The 15,973-nt window shown below is 44.7% G+C and overlaps 1 protein-coding gene across 1 annotated transcript in view; it reads left to right on the top strand.

Annotated features, from left to right (window-relative positions):
* The first annotated feature begins 1,961 nt into the window (after positions 1-1,961).
* Positions 1,962-15,973, top strand: part of RNF217 (ring finger protein 217) — a 43,491-nt gene continuing 29,479 nt past the window's right edge. Inside the window, exon 1 of the mRNA XM_083731403.1 lies at positions 1,962-2,567. Coding sequence (XP_083587529.1) covers positions 1,977-2,567 — 591 coding nt within the window. The 5' untranslated portion in view covers positions 1,962-1,976. The remainder of the gene's footprint in view (positions 2,568-15,973) is intronic.

A 15,973-nucleotide genomic window follows, 5' to 3' on the forward strand; every position in this document is an offset into this window, starting at 1 on the left:
ATTAGTCTCTACAGCCACCGCAGCCACTGTAATTCAACAGTTTGACTTCACTCCCAATGGCACACTCCTCCATTGTCTCCCAAGACAGAGGGGTACGTACCAACAATTTTGTTACAGTTTGAATTCTATTGAATACAAGTTGTAAGATAATAAATGCAATTTATAAGAAAGAAAATAAGCAAATAATAATAATGATCATACTGCATCTAACACAGTGCATTATACTTGTTCATGGAGGAGAGGGCTATTAGCAGCTACTAACCATTACGGCTATGCTCTACCTCAACAATTGGAGACAGCAATATTTCTGAATGCCAGTTGCTGGAAACCAAAGGAGGAGAGAGTGCTCTTGTGCTCATGTTCTATTTGCTCGTTTCCCATAAGCAACTGGTTAACTACTGTGAGAACAGGATGCTAGACTAGATAGACCATTGGCCTGATCCAACGTTATGTTCTCAATTACAATAGGCAGAAAAATCATTAAGTGGTCCACCAAGCCCCTCGTAATTTTCAAGTGGCCAGTATGGAAAACGTTTGGGAACCACTGATCTATTACAGTGGTACCTCGGGTTACATACGCTTCAGGTTACAAACGCTTCAGGTTACAGACTCCGCTAACCCAGAAATAGTACCTCAGGTTAAGAACTTTGCTTCAGGATGAGAACAGAAATTGTGCTCCAACGGCGCGGCAGCAGCAGGAGGCCCCATTAGCTAAAATGGTGTTTCAGATTAAGAACAGTTTCAGGTTAAGAACAGACCATCAGAACGAATTAAGTTCTTAACCCGAGGTACCACCGTATTTAATCAATGTCCAAATTCTCCACCCATCTATATAGTGCTATTGTCCAGCAATGTGGCCTAGGAATGCTTTACATTTGAAGGGTGGGATACAAAGACATAAATATTAAAAATCAATTAACCAATAACATGAATTGGTTGCGACTTAAAATGAGCTCTTTTCCAAGCTTTTCTGATAAGCAAACACAACATGTGGTACTTGACTGTGCACACACAAAGGAAATCAATTTTATTTCTGCAGAGAATGTCGAGGGGAGGGAGCATTACTGCTGTTACCTGTGGGGAACCTGTCATCAGTCCCAGATACCATGATCTTTGTGATGGGGGCTGTAAGTAAAGGAGAAAAGGAAGAAGAGAAGTGAAGGAACTCATCCCCCCCCCCACCTATTGTTTTTAAACGTAAATCAGCTCTATAATTAAGAGAATTATATAACTTACAAATATCACAGTTTAGGATTTCAGATTCATGCTCTAGTTAGAAATCTGTAAAAGGAAGACGCTAACAGTTATTTCAGATTTACGAAATGAGTAACTGGGCGTGACCTTGGGTGTGCGAGAAGGGACATTAAGGCTTTAATCCTAAACAAAGTAAGTTCAGATCGAACCCCTCTGAACTCCATAACCATGCACAGATCAGATTACGCATTACGCGTTAAGGAGAAGGGGAGACACCCTATGTTAATTTTTTAAAAAAATAAAAATCGTAACGCTTTAGAAGAAAGTGGGGGGTGGGGAATTTATATGAGAGATATAATTATCGTAAAATGTAATAATAATGTAAAGGGCTGGTGGGGGGGAAGCGACGAGAAGGGAGTTGGTCGGTGGGAGAGGGCGGCGCGCGCGCGCCGGAGGCGCTAGGTAGCGCCGAGAGGTGTGCGCGGCTCCGGGAGGGGCTGGTCCTCCTCTTTGAACTCGGCTCGCCTGGCAGGATGAGGCGGTCCCTGTCGGGGCGGCGGGCCCTACGTGCGCGGGGCTGGCGAGGCGGCGAGCGAGCGCTCCCTTAGCTGGCTCCGGCGGGCGCAGGAGGGATCCCCGCGGGGGGACAGAGCCAGGTGGCTGCGGCGGCGGCGCTGCTGTACGCCGTGCGGATCCGGCTGGGGCGCCACACGTCCGGGGAGGCGGCTGGATGGGAAGCGGCGGCCGCGTCGGCGAGGGCGGCTGCAGCGGCGGCGGCGGGCATGGGGGAGCAGCTGAGCACGGCCAGCGCCCCGCGGGAGTCAGCCGCCGCCACAGCCAGCGCCCCCGGGCCGCCTCTCTCGGCCGCGGGGAGCGGGAGGGCAGCGGCGCCCCGTCCAGAGGGCGACCCGGGGCCGCCGCCTCCTGCTGAACCGCTGGGCCGGGAGGCGGAGGACGGTAGCGCCGTCGCTCGCCCGGAGGAGGGCTCCGGCTCGGAAGCGGGAAGCAGCCCCAGCCGCCGGCTTCCTCTGAGGCCCGTCTACTGCACCGTCTACTGCGTGGAGAGCGACCGGCGGCCCAGCGCCCCACCGGCGTCTCCGCGCCCAGGAGGGGACCCTGGCCCCGGCCTCTCGCCGCCGCCGCCGCCGCCTTCCCTGCCAGGAGGAGGAGGAGGGAAAGGCGGCGGGGACGGCAGCCTCGAGGTGGACTTGTACCTGCTGCCCGAGCCGTTCTCCGGGCTCATCTCCGGGGACTTCGGGCCCTTGCTGGTGCTGACTTGCCGCGTGTGTCTGGAGGAGAAGCCCCTCAAGCCCTTGCCCTGCTGCAAGAAGCCCGTCTGCGAGGAGTGCCTCAAGTTCTATCTCAGCTCGCAAGTAAGCATGGCGCGCTCCCACCTCGCCCGCTTTCTGCCGTGGCTCTGCCTTTCCCCCTTCAGCTCCTTTCGCCTGCAGGCCTGCGGTCTTCCCGCCTTGCTCCAAGGATACTAGGTCAACGCCACTGTTCTCCTGCCGTGGCAACTTCCAAGGTTATGCCCTAGTCTGGCCTCTCCCCACCTCAGATAGGAGCAAGCGAGCTCTGCTTTAGAACAGCTGTTAGGGCTCTGAACATGTGCAGAGTGCCTTTCCTAAGCCTTGCCTGCTTGCCATTCCCCAAGGGGGGGGGGGCACAAGACCTCCAAGAAGCAAGTTGCCACTTCCAAGATTGTGTGAATGGCTTTTCCCATGGAGGCTGCAATGCTTAACCCCACACTCGCCCTGGGACCCAGCTCCTTTGAGTAGGTCTCATGAGTAGACATGGTTAAGATGGTGCTGTAAATCACTATTGTGATTTGTTGTTGTGTGTGTGGGGGGGGGGGTAAATCTTCTGCTTCTTTCCTATATGTCAGTGTTTGGCCTGTTCAGTTGTGAGGACAAACCCATCTCCATTTCCCTGTAAGGAGGAAAAAGCCATCCACTGTGTAGGTTTGTTCCCTTCACCCACCCCAGGAGATACAAACACAATAGCCTGGCCTCAGATCCTAATGTCTCCTTTGTGGGGGAGTGTGTTGATTTAATATCAGCTGGTTCCTTATCGCTGAGGAAGGTCATATGGGCCATTGAATGCAGTACAAAGACTAGATAATGCAACTGTTATTCAGGAGGTTAACTGCCTTCTGTCTGTTGCGACTTTACTCACTGCTGTAGGAAATCTTAGCTGGCGTTTGTGTTTTTGTACATGTACACAAGCTCTGTACATATTTCCATGCCAGAGTTGCTGTTTGCATTTCTGCTTCTGCAAAAAACCAATTCAAGAAGACATGGATTACCATACTGATCATTAGGGGGGTGGTGGATTAAAAATCACAGTAGGGTAATACCTTACTAAGATCAACTGCAATTCTATAAAGTAATGAGATGTATTTCAGAAAGAAGAACAGCTGTTTCCAATATGCTGTTGATCATTTTTATGTTAGTCATACAGAATGTTTAATGAATGGAGTGAATTTGGAGTCTTCATCTTGTCTATACTGATAAACCACCAATGTGGTGTTGTGTGTGTGGTTAGAGTGTTTTCGAAATTTTTTGTGGGTCTTCTCTGACTAGAATAGAATTAGTTGAGCAGCATCCATAGGAAATTCCCATGCTCAGTTCTGGGGCTAAATTATTTCTGTTTGAACCCCACCCCTTTGAGCTTGATCTTGTGATTTTTCAGCTTCATAACAAATTCAGGTCTTTCAAGACTGTCGGAATGTGGACTTGCTGATAGTGTCTACTGATATGTGCACTTCCTCGTTGTGTTGTATAAAATTTCCCATTCCTTGCAGGGATTTGACCCTTTCTAAGTGTCACAGAGGCAAAGGTAAAACTTAGAGAGGCCTGTAGCTTTGAGAGACTTGTGTCACTTTTCCAAGTATTTAATCAGAAGAAAGGAGTACTTTTATCTAGAGGTTTTTTTAAAAAAAATCCAACTCTGCATCTGTCTTCCTGTTTAAAATGACAGGTTCTCGACAGATTTGTTAAATGTGTTGCTGCAAATTCTTAGTGGTATTTCTGACTGATGACAGCGAAACAATAGGAGCAAGTGATCACATACCTATATAAGCAAGCTGGTTATTTAATTGTAAGGTACTGGTATTTAATTTGTTCAAGTTGTATGTCATAAGCAATAATAGTGCTGAGTATGTTGCAATTTCAGAAGTATTTCATATTTGATCTCTCAATAATCCCGCCCTGCAACGATGATGTGTTACATCAGTGTTGCACTGCACACCACTTGCAACTTTGAGCATTCCATGCTTTATTTGACCAAGAGAGGGCGCAGTATAAATAGTCTGTTCTCTGGGTATTTGTGGCAGTTTTTAGAGGAAGCATCAAGGTGAGGGAGGAAGAATCTGCATACATGGCTAGGAAGCTGATCCTATCTTTCAAAGCCCACCTTCAAGAAACCATCAAATGAAAGAAAGAGTAGGAAGTGCTCTCCCAGGCTCTCTGGAGCATCACTATTCTTGTTCCCACAGCCCTCCATGTGTTGGGAGCTGAACCTCTGAAGTGGGGAGCCTTTTCTACACCTGAAGAGGGTTTAAGCAACTTGTCCAAAGGAACTTATTTGAAGGGGAAAGTAGTGTTGTTGTTATTTTAAAAAACACACCCCACAAACCTGTTTTTTTCTTCCACAAAGTTTCACATCTGTACCTGTACATGGTGCTAGGGAAGATAGGCAGTGATGTTTTAGTTAAATTTAAATTTAGCAGTATAGACCCAGGGTCCAGCAAAACTCTTTCTGCTTTTGTAAGACTTTTCCAGGATTGAAAGTTCTGAATCTTCAACTTTATGCCTCTGTCCTAAAATGGGTGTAATTTTTTTTTTACCTGATCCACAGTTCATTTCTTCCAAATAACCAAAATGGAAAACCAAAATACCTCTTTGTTTCTATTCCTTGTTTAATTGTAGACAGGTCATTTCCCTTTTCCACCTTTACTGAGGAAGGAGGAACTTAACTGAACAGAATGGGAACTTCTCCTGGATTTCTGATTTTCACTGCTTTAGAAACATTTTCTTTTCAGAGGGTCTGGTAGAAGTCAGCATCAGTGTGTGTGCATGGAACAAAATGCTGATTAGAGCCAAACATCTTTTTCCCAGTGTAAGGCTCAAAGTGAGTAAGGAATCCTTTATAGCCCAAGGACCACATACTCTAATGGGAAACCTTCAATGGACCACATACCAGTGGCAGGTGGGGTCAGAGGCAAAGGTGGGCATAGATTTGATGATTTCCTTTGTACTGGAGGCTACATTTCAGCCATGCAGAAGATGAGAGTCTCTGCATCACACACAAATCTCCATCTAGACAAGCTAGAGGTCACAGTTCATGGACATGTGTTAGCCCGGCAGAAGCCATTGAGACACAGAGCAGTCCTAGTAAAGAAGTGTGACCTGGAAATAGATGTGGTCTAGTGAGAATCCCAAGAGCCAGATAGAAAGGCCTGACAGACCACATTTTGGTCCCTCATCCCAAGGTTCTTCACCTCTGCTCTAATGAATCAGTTTGCATCTCATTCCCCAGATGCATGGAAATGAACTGAATGGTATTTCAGATGTTTGACCTGCTGGAGAACTTGTACTCTGTGGACTGGTGCTGGCAAGCAGGGCTGATGCATGGAGGTCAAAGTGACCCACATCAACACAGAATCTTTTGCACAGCTAAGTCCATAGGTCCAAGTCTTGCAAAGACTTGAGCAAATATTTAGCTGAGAATATGCTGTGCATCTAAATGAAGGCAAGGGTGGGGGTAGTTGGTTGGAAAGGTGAGTATTTGTTAAGAGCACCTGCTTCACTTTTCATAAACCCTATTTTGGTTAGTGTTATTCCATAGACTATGGCATGTGCTTTGTGTGGCTGGTGAAAGGCAGGAGTAATATCACTTTACGAAATGAGATGAGCTTGCAGGAATGAAGGAAGTGGGTGCCCTTTCGATTCATACCAAAAGCACAGAATTGTGGCAGCTTCACTACACAACCATGTGCTCACTAAGCAGAATCGCTTGGTGAGGAAGCAGGGAAAATATTCTGCATGATATCATTCTATAAGTGTCATACTTGAAAACATGTGTTGGTCATGTGCTGGCTTGAAGCAGGTGGTAGGAAAAGACTGGTTGTTCAGGCCAGGAATGGCAAAGGGATTGTTTTTACAGTGCTAGTAAAGGACTAGTACATTCTGGGGACTTGAAAATTAGAAACTGTTCATGTGTTTACTGTAGAGCTTGGCACATCATCACCAAGATATAAAGTTTGAATAAGGATAAATGCCTGGTATTCCTCGTGGAGGGAGCATACTTGGATTCACTCTAGCCCTTTTTGGATGTTCTGTAGCTTCATTTAGTAAACACACAAGGGGGAAGTGAGATAAGCATGCTAGCTCTACCTATTTGTTCTTGTCACCTTCCAACTCCCTGAGGCTGTCTGAAGCTGGGAGCCTTATGTACTCAGGCAGGCTCTCTGTATATTTTAGAACCTTAGAAATTCAGGACTCTGAGTACAGGAGGCTCCCAGCTTCAGACTGTCGCCATTAAACTCATAGAATCAGGGCCAGCTCTACCATGAGTCAGAGTGAGGCAACAACCTCGGGTGGCAAATGCAGAAGAGCAAGGAGTGGACAGAGATGGGTGTGCCATATGATCTGCTCTGCATCCCACAGTTGCAGCCTTTGAGTGCAGTGGAGGTCTCACCGCCAGTGTCAAAGTAAGATTTGCCAACCAATCTGGTCAGCTTTCATTTGCAAAATGGGGGAGTACAGTATTGTCCTCCCCCTGAGGAAGCAAAGTGTATTTGGTGGGCCCTGCATGAGGGCCAATGAAAATGTTGATGAGGGAAATGGAACTAGCATTCTCATCCCCACTGCCTTCCATTGTGTGGTCACCACACACAGTTACAGCATGCCTCACAGAGGGGGCTTGTGTGCCAGCCCCTTCCTTTGCATTCTGCCTCTCAGGCCTAAATAGCTTGCATAAAGTTAACACATGAGTTCAAGATCCAAATCAGGAGTGACATTTACAGCAACTTGAAATGGCAACGTAATGTTTAAAGGACAGGGAGAGAGCGGTTTGCACAATAAAAAGTGGATCCGAGTACTATGATAAATTGTTTCAAACCAAATTTTAATTGACTGTTAAGGTAATTTAAAAGTTGCTTTTAAAATTCCTTTTTAGGGAACTTTTTAAATGTTTGATGTTTTATTGTTTTCAGTATTGGGTTGGGAGCTGCCCAGAGTGGGTGGGGAAACCCAGCCAGATGGGCGGGGAATAAATAAATAAATTTTATAATACGTTAAATGTCTTTTAATTTCGTGTTGCGATTTAAAAACAACCAGCCACATAGGTATGTGTGCCTGATGCTTTATTTTATATAAATGGTGTTATTTATACTAAGGTTATTCTTCAGTATGGACTACTGAGAATAGGTGTATTTTTAGTCACTTATAAGGCTTCACAGTTGCTTTAAAAACAGTCATGTTTGTGCCACTCAAGTTCAGCACTGGAAGAAAGAAGGAAAGCTTCTGGCAGGACTGAAAAACGTAGTTGTAAGCTTATTGAATCAAGATCACGAATGCAGTTATTAAGAGTAGAAACTTCATGGATGTATGTACAGAATGAATTGATGGGCAAACAAACAGGATTTCTATGTTCTCTTTAGTTTCATATCCCAGAATGTACAACTCTCTTAAATTTATACCCTTGCTCTCTGTAGTTTGAACACAAGCAGGAATTTGTGAGTTGATCCTTGGGCCATCAGAACACTACCTAACCCAGGGGTAGGCAACCTAAGGCCCGGGGGCCGGATGCAGCCCAATCGCCTTCTCAATCCGGCCCGTGGACAGTCCGGGAATCAGCGTGTTTTTACATGAGTAGAATGTGCCCTTTTATTTAAAATGCATCTCTGGGTTATTTGTGGAGCATAGGAATTCGTTCATCCCCCCCCCCCCAATATATATATATATATATATATATATATATATATATATATATATATATATATGCAGGTTTTGGTGTCCTCGGGTGTCTTCCCGTGTAAAAGTTGGGGTGTCTAGGCGACGTTTCGACGAGGTCTCACTCGTCATCTTCAGGCTGGTGCTTTCGGCTTCTTGTTACCGAAAGCACCAGCCTGAAGATGACGAGTGAGACCTCGTCGAAACGTCGCCTAGACACCCCAACTTTTACACGGGAAGACACCCGAGGACACCAAAACCTGCATTCCTGTACCCGTGAAAATCTACGAAAGCATATATATATATATATATATATATACACACACTCTCTCACTCTCTCTCTCTCTCTCTCTCTCTCTCTCTCTCTCTCTCTCTCTGGCCCACCACATGGTCTGAGGAATGGTGGACCGGCCCACGGCTGAAAAAGGTTGCTGACCCCTGGCCTAATCAGTGCATGGTTAGTAGCTCCCTTCAGATGGATGCTGATCACACAGTGACTGGGGAGTGTGGCTGGTGCAGGCAGCAGCAATGCGGGAGTGGGACTTGCCTATGTATTACTGATTGCCCCTTTCCGCATTCAGACTGAATGCCTGAGGGAAGCTGCTTTCACTCTAAAATAGACACAATTTATTCTGACGATGCATATTCTTCAGTATCCTTTATCATGATGTTCTGCAGTGCTAGCACAAGTGTAAATATTTACACTGCAAAACTTTATATACCAGAGCGCTGCACATTATTTTTATTATTATTTATATAATGCCTTCAGTATGCAGCACAAAGCTTTGCAGAGTAAGAGACGGATCCCTTCTTGAGGAGCTTACAATCCAAAATAGATAAAAAGATTAGCAAGGTATTGTTTTAGAGGTCTTTTTGTTTGAGTAAGTGGTATATAAATGTTGTTAAATGAATAAAAATAAAGACCCAGTCTTAATGCAAGTTTATTCATGCATTAACATAACCTGAAATTGTTTTACATCCCTGGTTGATGAATAAATATATGATACATTGTTTTTTCATAGAATAGAATAATAGAATTGTAAAGTTGGAAGCAACCCTGAGGATTATCTAGTCCAACCTCCTGCCATGCAGGAATTTCAACCAAATCATACATGACAGGTGGCCATCCAACCTTTGCTTAAGAACAGTCAAGGAAAGATAGTTCACCACCTCTCAAGGGAGTCTGTTCCATTGTCAAAGTTCTTACTGATGCTTAGTTGGAATCTGCCTTCTTGTAACTTGAAGCCATTGGTTCAGGTTCTAGCCTCCGGAGTAGAAAAAAACAGGTTTGCTCCACCTTTCATGTGACAGCCCTTTAGACATTTGAAGATGGTTATCATTTTTCCTCTCAGTTTCCACTGTACCAGATGAAAGATACCCAACTCCTTCAACTGTTCCTCATAAGACTTGGTTTCCAGATCCTTTATAATCTTGGTCACCCTCGTCTGAATGCATTCCAGTTTGTCAATATCCTAATATCTTAAATTGTGGTGCCCAGAACTGGACATGGTACTGCAGGTGTGGTCTGACCAATGCAGAATAGAGTGGTACTTTTACTTCCCTTGATTGGGACACTATACTTTTGTTGTTGACACATAGAATAGCATTAGCTTTTTCTGCTGCTGCATCACACTGTGGACTCATGTTAAGCTTGTGTTCCTTTACCACATTGTTTCCTATATTGGGCTGCACTTTCCTCCTTGCATCATTTATTCTGTTATCAGCCGGTTGGGCACTGCTTTCCTTTTGGGTGAAAACACAGGCAAAGTAGGTGTTGAGCAGTTCTGCCTTCGCTCTGTCCTCAATAACATTTCTCCATGCAAGGGACCCACTACTTGCTTCTTCTTCCTTTTGCTTTGAACATAGCCAAAGAACCCTTTTTCATTATTTATAACCTCTCTTGGAAGCCTGAGTTCATTCTGAGCTTTGGCTCACCTGACCTCCCTGCAACTGTTGGCTACTCATGTATACTTTTTCTTCATGATTTTTCCTGCCTTCCATTTCATAATGGAAAGTAAGCTCCCTATGCAGCCTCACTAGTTTTCTTTAGATGCCTCCCACTTTCCTTTTTCTCCCCCCTCCCATATCTGTCCAAAGATATACGAAAAGCTCTTACCCAATACAAAATACCTTTTTATAATACACCAGAAACACCCCATCCCCGCAATATATCTATTTTTATTGATATGTGTGCATGGCTCTTGGGCTGTAGACTGTGTTCCTGGTGGTGGCATATAGTGTTGGCAGAGAGCTGAGTTGGCTGTGCTGCATGGAATTTTGTTGGATTGGATTGTTTTTATTGCATATAGGATAGTTTTGGAATTCCTGTTTTATATTGACAGTATCCTCTGCCTCGGTATGATTTTAATGAGAGGCAATAGATCAACATTTGAAATAAATAGTCTGCAGGGAGGAATTCAATGTAGTGCTCAGCAGATTGTTCCATCAGTGCAAGCATTTCAGCTTGCCAGACATTCAGTCTCCCCTCTCCGCAGCCCCTGCCACATGAGCTGTTCTGGGGTTCCCCCAACACACATACATCAGAGCCAATTTGGGGACTCCCAGAAGGAAAGGAGGGGGTGGAAAAAAAACCTGTTGTATTAGGGGAAGGCCTTGCATTGGCTTCCACTATTGCGACTTGCTAGTTAAATCTGGCCATATTTGTTGACATACTAAAATGCTACTAGGCGATACTTGATTCATGGTGCAGAGAGAGACAGGCAGCATCACAGAGAAAATTCATAGGAAAAACAGACATGGGCTGGGGATAGAGGCACACGTCTTCATCAAGTACAGCTGGGCATGGTTCTGAGCACCGAGCAAATAACAAGCTGAGTCACTGCTTCAGCAGAGCCTCTTTAGCCAGACCTGTTTTCCTACCCGCATGCACATTGGGCTCAGTAGGTGGGAGAGAATATGCCCAGCAGCTAATTAGTGGAAGGCTTTTGCAGTTTTCATCTGCAGATAAGAAGCTTTGCTATTGTGCCATCTTGCTGCTTTTAGCTTCCTTTGTTGTTGTTGTTGTTGTTTAGTCGTGTCCGACTCTTCGTGACCCCATGGACCAGAGAACGCCAGGCACCCCTGTCCTCCACTGCCTCCCGCAGTTTGGTCAAACTCATGCTGGTAACCTCGAAAACACTATCCAACCATCTCGTCCTCTGCCGTCCCCTTCTCCTTGTGCCCTCCATCTTTCCCAACATCAGGGTCTTCTCCAGGGAGTCTTCTCTTCTCATGAGGTGGCCAAAGTACTGGAGCCTCAGCTTCACAATCTGTCCTTCCAGTGAGCACTCAGGGTTGATTTCCTTCAGTATGGAGAGGTTTGATCTTATTGCAGTCCATGGGACTCTCAAGAGGTCTTCTCCAGGGACCATAATTCAAAAGCATCAATTCTTCGGCGATCAGCCTTCTTTATGGTCCAGCTCTCACTTCCATACATCACTACTGGGAAAACCATAGCTTTAACTATACGAACCTTTGTTGGCAAGGTGATGTCTCTACTTCTCAAGATGCTGTCTAGGCCTGTCATTGCCCTTCTCCCAAGAAGCAGGCGTCTTTTAATTTCGTGGCTGCTGTCACCATCTGCAGTGATCATTGAGTCCAAGAAAGTAAAATCTCTCACTACCTCCATTTCTTCCCCTTCTATTTGCCAGGAGGTGATGGGCCCAGTGGCCATGATCTTCGTTTTTTTGATGTTGAGCTTCAGACCATATTTTGCGCTCTCCTCTTTCACCCTCATTAAAAGGTTCTTTAATTCCTCCTCACTTTCTGCCATCAAGGTTGTGTCATCTGCATATCTGAGGTTGTTGATATTTCTTCCGGCAATCTTAATTCTGGCTTCCTACCCCCTATCAAAACTAGAACCCCATAGGTAACATGACTGAATTGACTCTGGTTTGACCACCTTATGTGTTTCATCGATGTAATGCTGCTCTGTGACATAGCATGGTATTTTACTATTATCTCCAATTGCTTCTGTATTGAAACTTGTGCCACCCCAAGGCTAGACAAAGGACATGTTAGAGTTTATTACACTAGGGCTGTCTAATAATTGACACAGTTATTACCCCACACTTCTTTAAGGAGTTCATGGCTGAGTGAATTTGAACCTGGGCCTTCCCTGTGCACTCCAGCCACTACGCTAAACCAGCTCTTATTAATTATACCATCTAGTTTATAATTAATTACATAAACATGCATAATGCAGCAGCAACAACATAAAGTGTTTTTAAAGGATCTTGTAGAACAGGAAAGGTTTCTCAGGCATTAGAATTCAAAAGTACATGAGCAAATTAATTGAAACAAAGCATGTTTTCTATCTTACTCGTAATCCTGTACTCAACACAAACACGAAAAGTCAGTTGATCATTATGGTGTCGGAAGCCTGCAGCCAATAGAAGGAATGATGTGCTCGTCACGATATATTGAGGTTCTATGAACGAGAGTTACTCCAGAGCTGGAAAAGAGTATCCTGACAGTACTGGGATATTGCAGCAGGACCTTGCCTCCTGTCACACATCGAAAGTGGTGAAGAAATTCATGACAGAGCAGCAAATACAGGTACTTGATTGGCCAGGGAATTCCCTGGACATAAATCCCATTGAGAATTTGTGGGCTATATGCAAAAGTCGCCTCTGTGCTGTAGACTGTACAGCTATGGAGAAGCTCATTCAGGGACTGATTCAAGTGTCGTACTGTACATTGCTTCATTTTGACAGTGGATGTGTAGTGCAGATTGTGCAATTGCTGAGGTCTCTTGGGTCAGGAAATGAATGCATGTGGCATCCTGCTTGCCTCCAAAACCTCATGTTCCCTATTGCTCACAATGGGAAGTCCATCCCCCGCCACTTTAATATAAGAAGAGAAAAACCCCAAACCCAAAACTAAACCTTCATGAAAGGCACAGTTTGATAGCAAGCCTCATGATACCATAGGAAAGTCTTCTTGAACTACATTTGTGTTCATGCAGATTATGCAAGTGAATTCCATGTCAGTTATACGTCGTGTGAAGTACGGTAATTCCTACTCCCCATCTCATTCTCATTGTATGAGGAATCTGATGTAAGGTTTTTCTTACAGATTGACTGATGACCACGAGGAAATTGTTAGTAAACTGAACTAATTGTGTTTTAGCTGTGGTTGAAAGTGGAGCTGGGAGATACTTTAGTATAGGGTTGGGGAACCTGTGGCCTTCCAGATTTTGATGGTCTATAACTCTCATCATCCCTGACCATTGGCCATGCTAGCTGAGTACCAGAAGTTGCCCACCCCTGATTTAATATCTGCCTATCCTCTGGCGTGGGTGGCGCTGTGGGTTAAGCCACAGAGCCTAGGACTTGCCAATCAGAAGGTCGGCGGTTCGAATCCCCGTGATGCGGTGACCTCCCGTTGCTCGGTCCCTGCTTCTGCCAACTTAGCAGTTCGAAAGCATGTCCAAGTGCAAGTAGATAAATAGGTACCGCTCCTGCGGAAAGGTAAATGGCGTTTCCGTGCTTCTCTGGTTCGCCAGAAGCGGCTTAGTCATGCTGGCCACATGACCCGGAAGCTGTACGCCGGCTCCCTCGGCCAATAAAGCGAGATGAGTGCCGCAACCCCCGACTGGACCTAATGGTCAGGGGTCCCTTTACCTTTACTATTCTCTGTGTACATTCTCCCCTTTCAGCCGATATGGCTGGCCTGCTTCTCTTCCTCCGTTCCTTTGCAGGATGTGATATAGTATCTTTCATCTCAGGCAGGCGTTGGAAAGAAAAACTGTGTGGAGGACACAGATATTATTTTAAGACAACAGCTTTCCTTTCCTGGATGGTACAACATTCCTACAATTCCATCAACAGAATGTTTTGTAATGTCCATATGTGTCATCCTTCTAGTGGCCTAGGAAATGTCAATGAACGCAGATAAATCCTATTTATCAGAACACCCAAACTGCAGGAAACATTTCTCCAACATCAGATACATTGTTTTGGCATTCAGAAAGAACTGTTTTCCAGTTGAACATCTGGAGGAATTGTTTGCTTGCCCAGGAATCTTCAGGTCTAGTATCCATGTGACGGGGGATGGAAAACAAATAATCTTATCAGCCTCTCCAGACAAAACTTCTGTATGTCATCTCAACTTGTCAAGAATTAGTTGCCTCTGTGTATACGAACAGATGCCTAAAGAGTGCACTTAGCAATATGGTTTTATGTGCCTAAGGAGTACATTGTTTTTCCAATAACAAAAAAATGAACATTGTATGTAGTCTGTATATTCTGTTTCCTCCCTGACACCTCTTATTTTTTACACGTTCTTGGGCAATTACTTAAACCAAATAAGGCATAAGTGCTGTTTTGGAAGTGTGTGAGGTTTTTTGTTTGTTTTTAATCCAGGCTCACAGCTTGGGACTTTACTGGATTCAGGATTGTTTTTCCAGAGCTCAGTCTAGTGCACTAAATTCACTTGTTCCTGTAGAGAGAAGATCTGGATACTATTTCATATGCCTTGGTCACATCCAGGTGGTATTTGCAATGTGTACTTTTCAAGGATTACTATTAACAGAAATCTAACTTGCTGGGGTTTTCCTGCTACATGCACAACCAATTTTCATAATATTTTAATATGGAGTTTGATGACCGAAATAGCGCAAGGATGTATCCTAGAATAGTATTGCATTATCTTGTCTGCTTTCATGCTGTTAGCAGCCCTGTTCGTTTCAGAACTTGGGAGCAAAGTTACCTTAGAAACTCTCCAGGAAGGAAGGTACTGTGTAGTGAGAAGGGGTTTCGACACGTATGAGGATTTAGGTGGAATCATAGAATTGGGTCATCTCATCCAACTCCCAGCAATGCAGGAATCTCAAAAGATGACCATGGATATGGGTTTCTTTCCCTTGGTGATGGTAATCCTACCCCACTAGAGAGAACTCCTTCCACAGAAAAAGGTGTCTGATTTCCCTATGAAAGTGGTTTGATGAAAGGAGTTCACCCCTCCCCTTTCCCTTTCGGGGAAGGGCAATAGCTCAGTGGTATAGCATCTGCTTTGCATTCAGAAGGTTCCAGGTTCAATCCCTGTCATATCAGGGTAGGACTGGGAGACAACCCATCCCAAAATCCTGGTGAGATGGGCCAATAGCCTGACTATGTAAAAGTTAGCATCCTATGCTTCTATGTTTTCAGTTTTCCTGGTGGCAGTCTTCCACATACAGCTACACATTAAGGGTCTCTCTCTCTCTCTCTTCTGTTTATCTACAGTGGTACCTCTGGTTACGTACTTAATTCGATCCGGAGGTCCGTTCTTAACCTGAAACTGTTCTTAACCTGAAGCACCACTTTAGCTAATGGGGCCTCCTGCTGCCGCCGTGCCGCCAGAGCACGATTTCTGTTCTCATCCTGAAGCAAAGTTCTTAATCCAAGGTACTATTTTTGGGGTGGTGGAGTCTGTAACCTGAAGTGTATGTAACCTGAGGTACCACTCTATCTATCTATCTATCTATCTATCTATCTATCTATCATCTATCATCTATCTATCTATATCTTATCTTTCTTTTAAAAGTCCATGATGCTGACAAATCAAGAAAAGCTAAAAGGTATAATAAAAACCATCATATTAGTTTGTTGATGTTAACAACAGTAGCAACTAGTGACAGCAATAACAAAAACCTCAAAAGCTTTCAGTCAAACAAAGTGCTCAGCCAGAGGCCTTCTTAACTAACCAAAGAAGTAGCCAACTCAATCCCACTTAGAGTAGACTCACTGAAATTAAGAGGGTGATGTTTTTACTGGTCTCCTGAAACAATAAAGAGGGTCTAGTGAATATGAGCTGGTAGAACAATAGATAGGCACCACAAC

Source organism: Podarcis gaigeae (assembly GCF_964106915.1).
Source record: "Podarcis gaigeae genome assembly, chromosome: 3".
Taxonomy (NCBI): Eukaryota; Metazoa; Chordata; class Lepidosauria; order Squamata; family Lacertidae; genus Podarcis; species Podarcis gaigeae.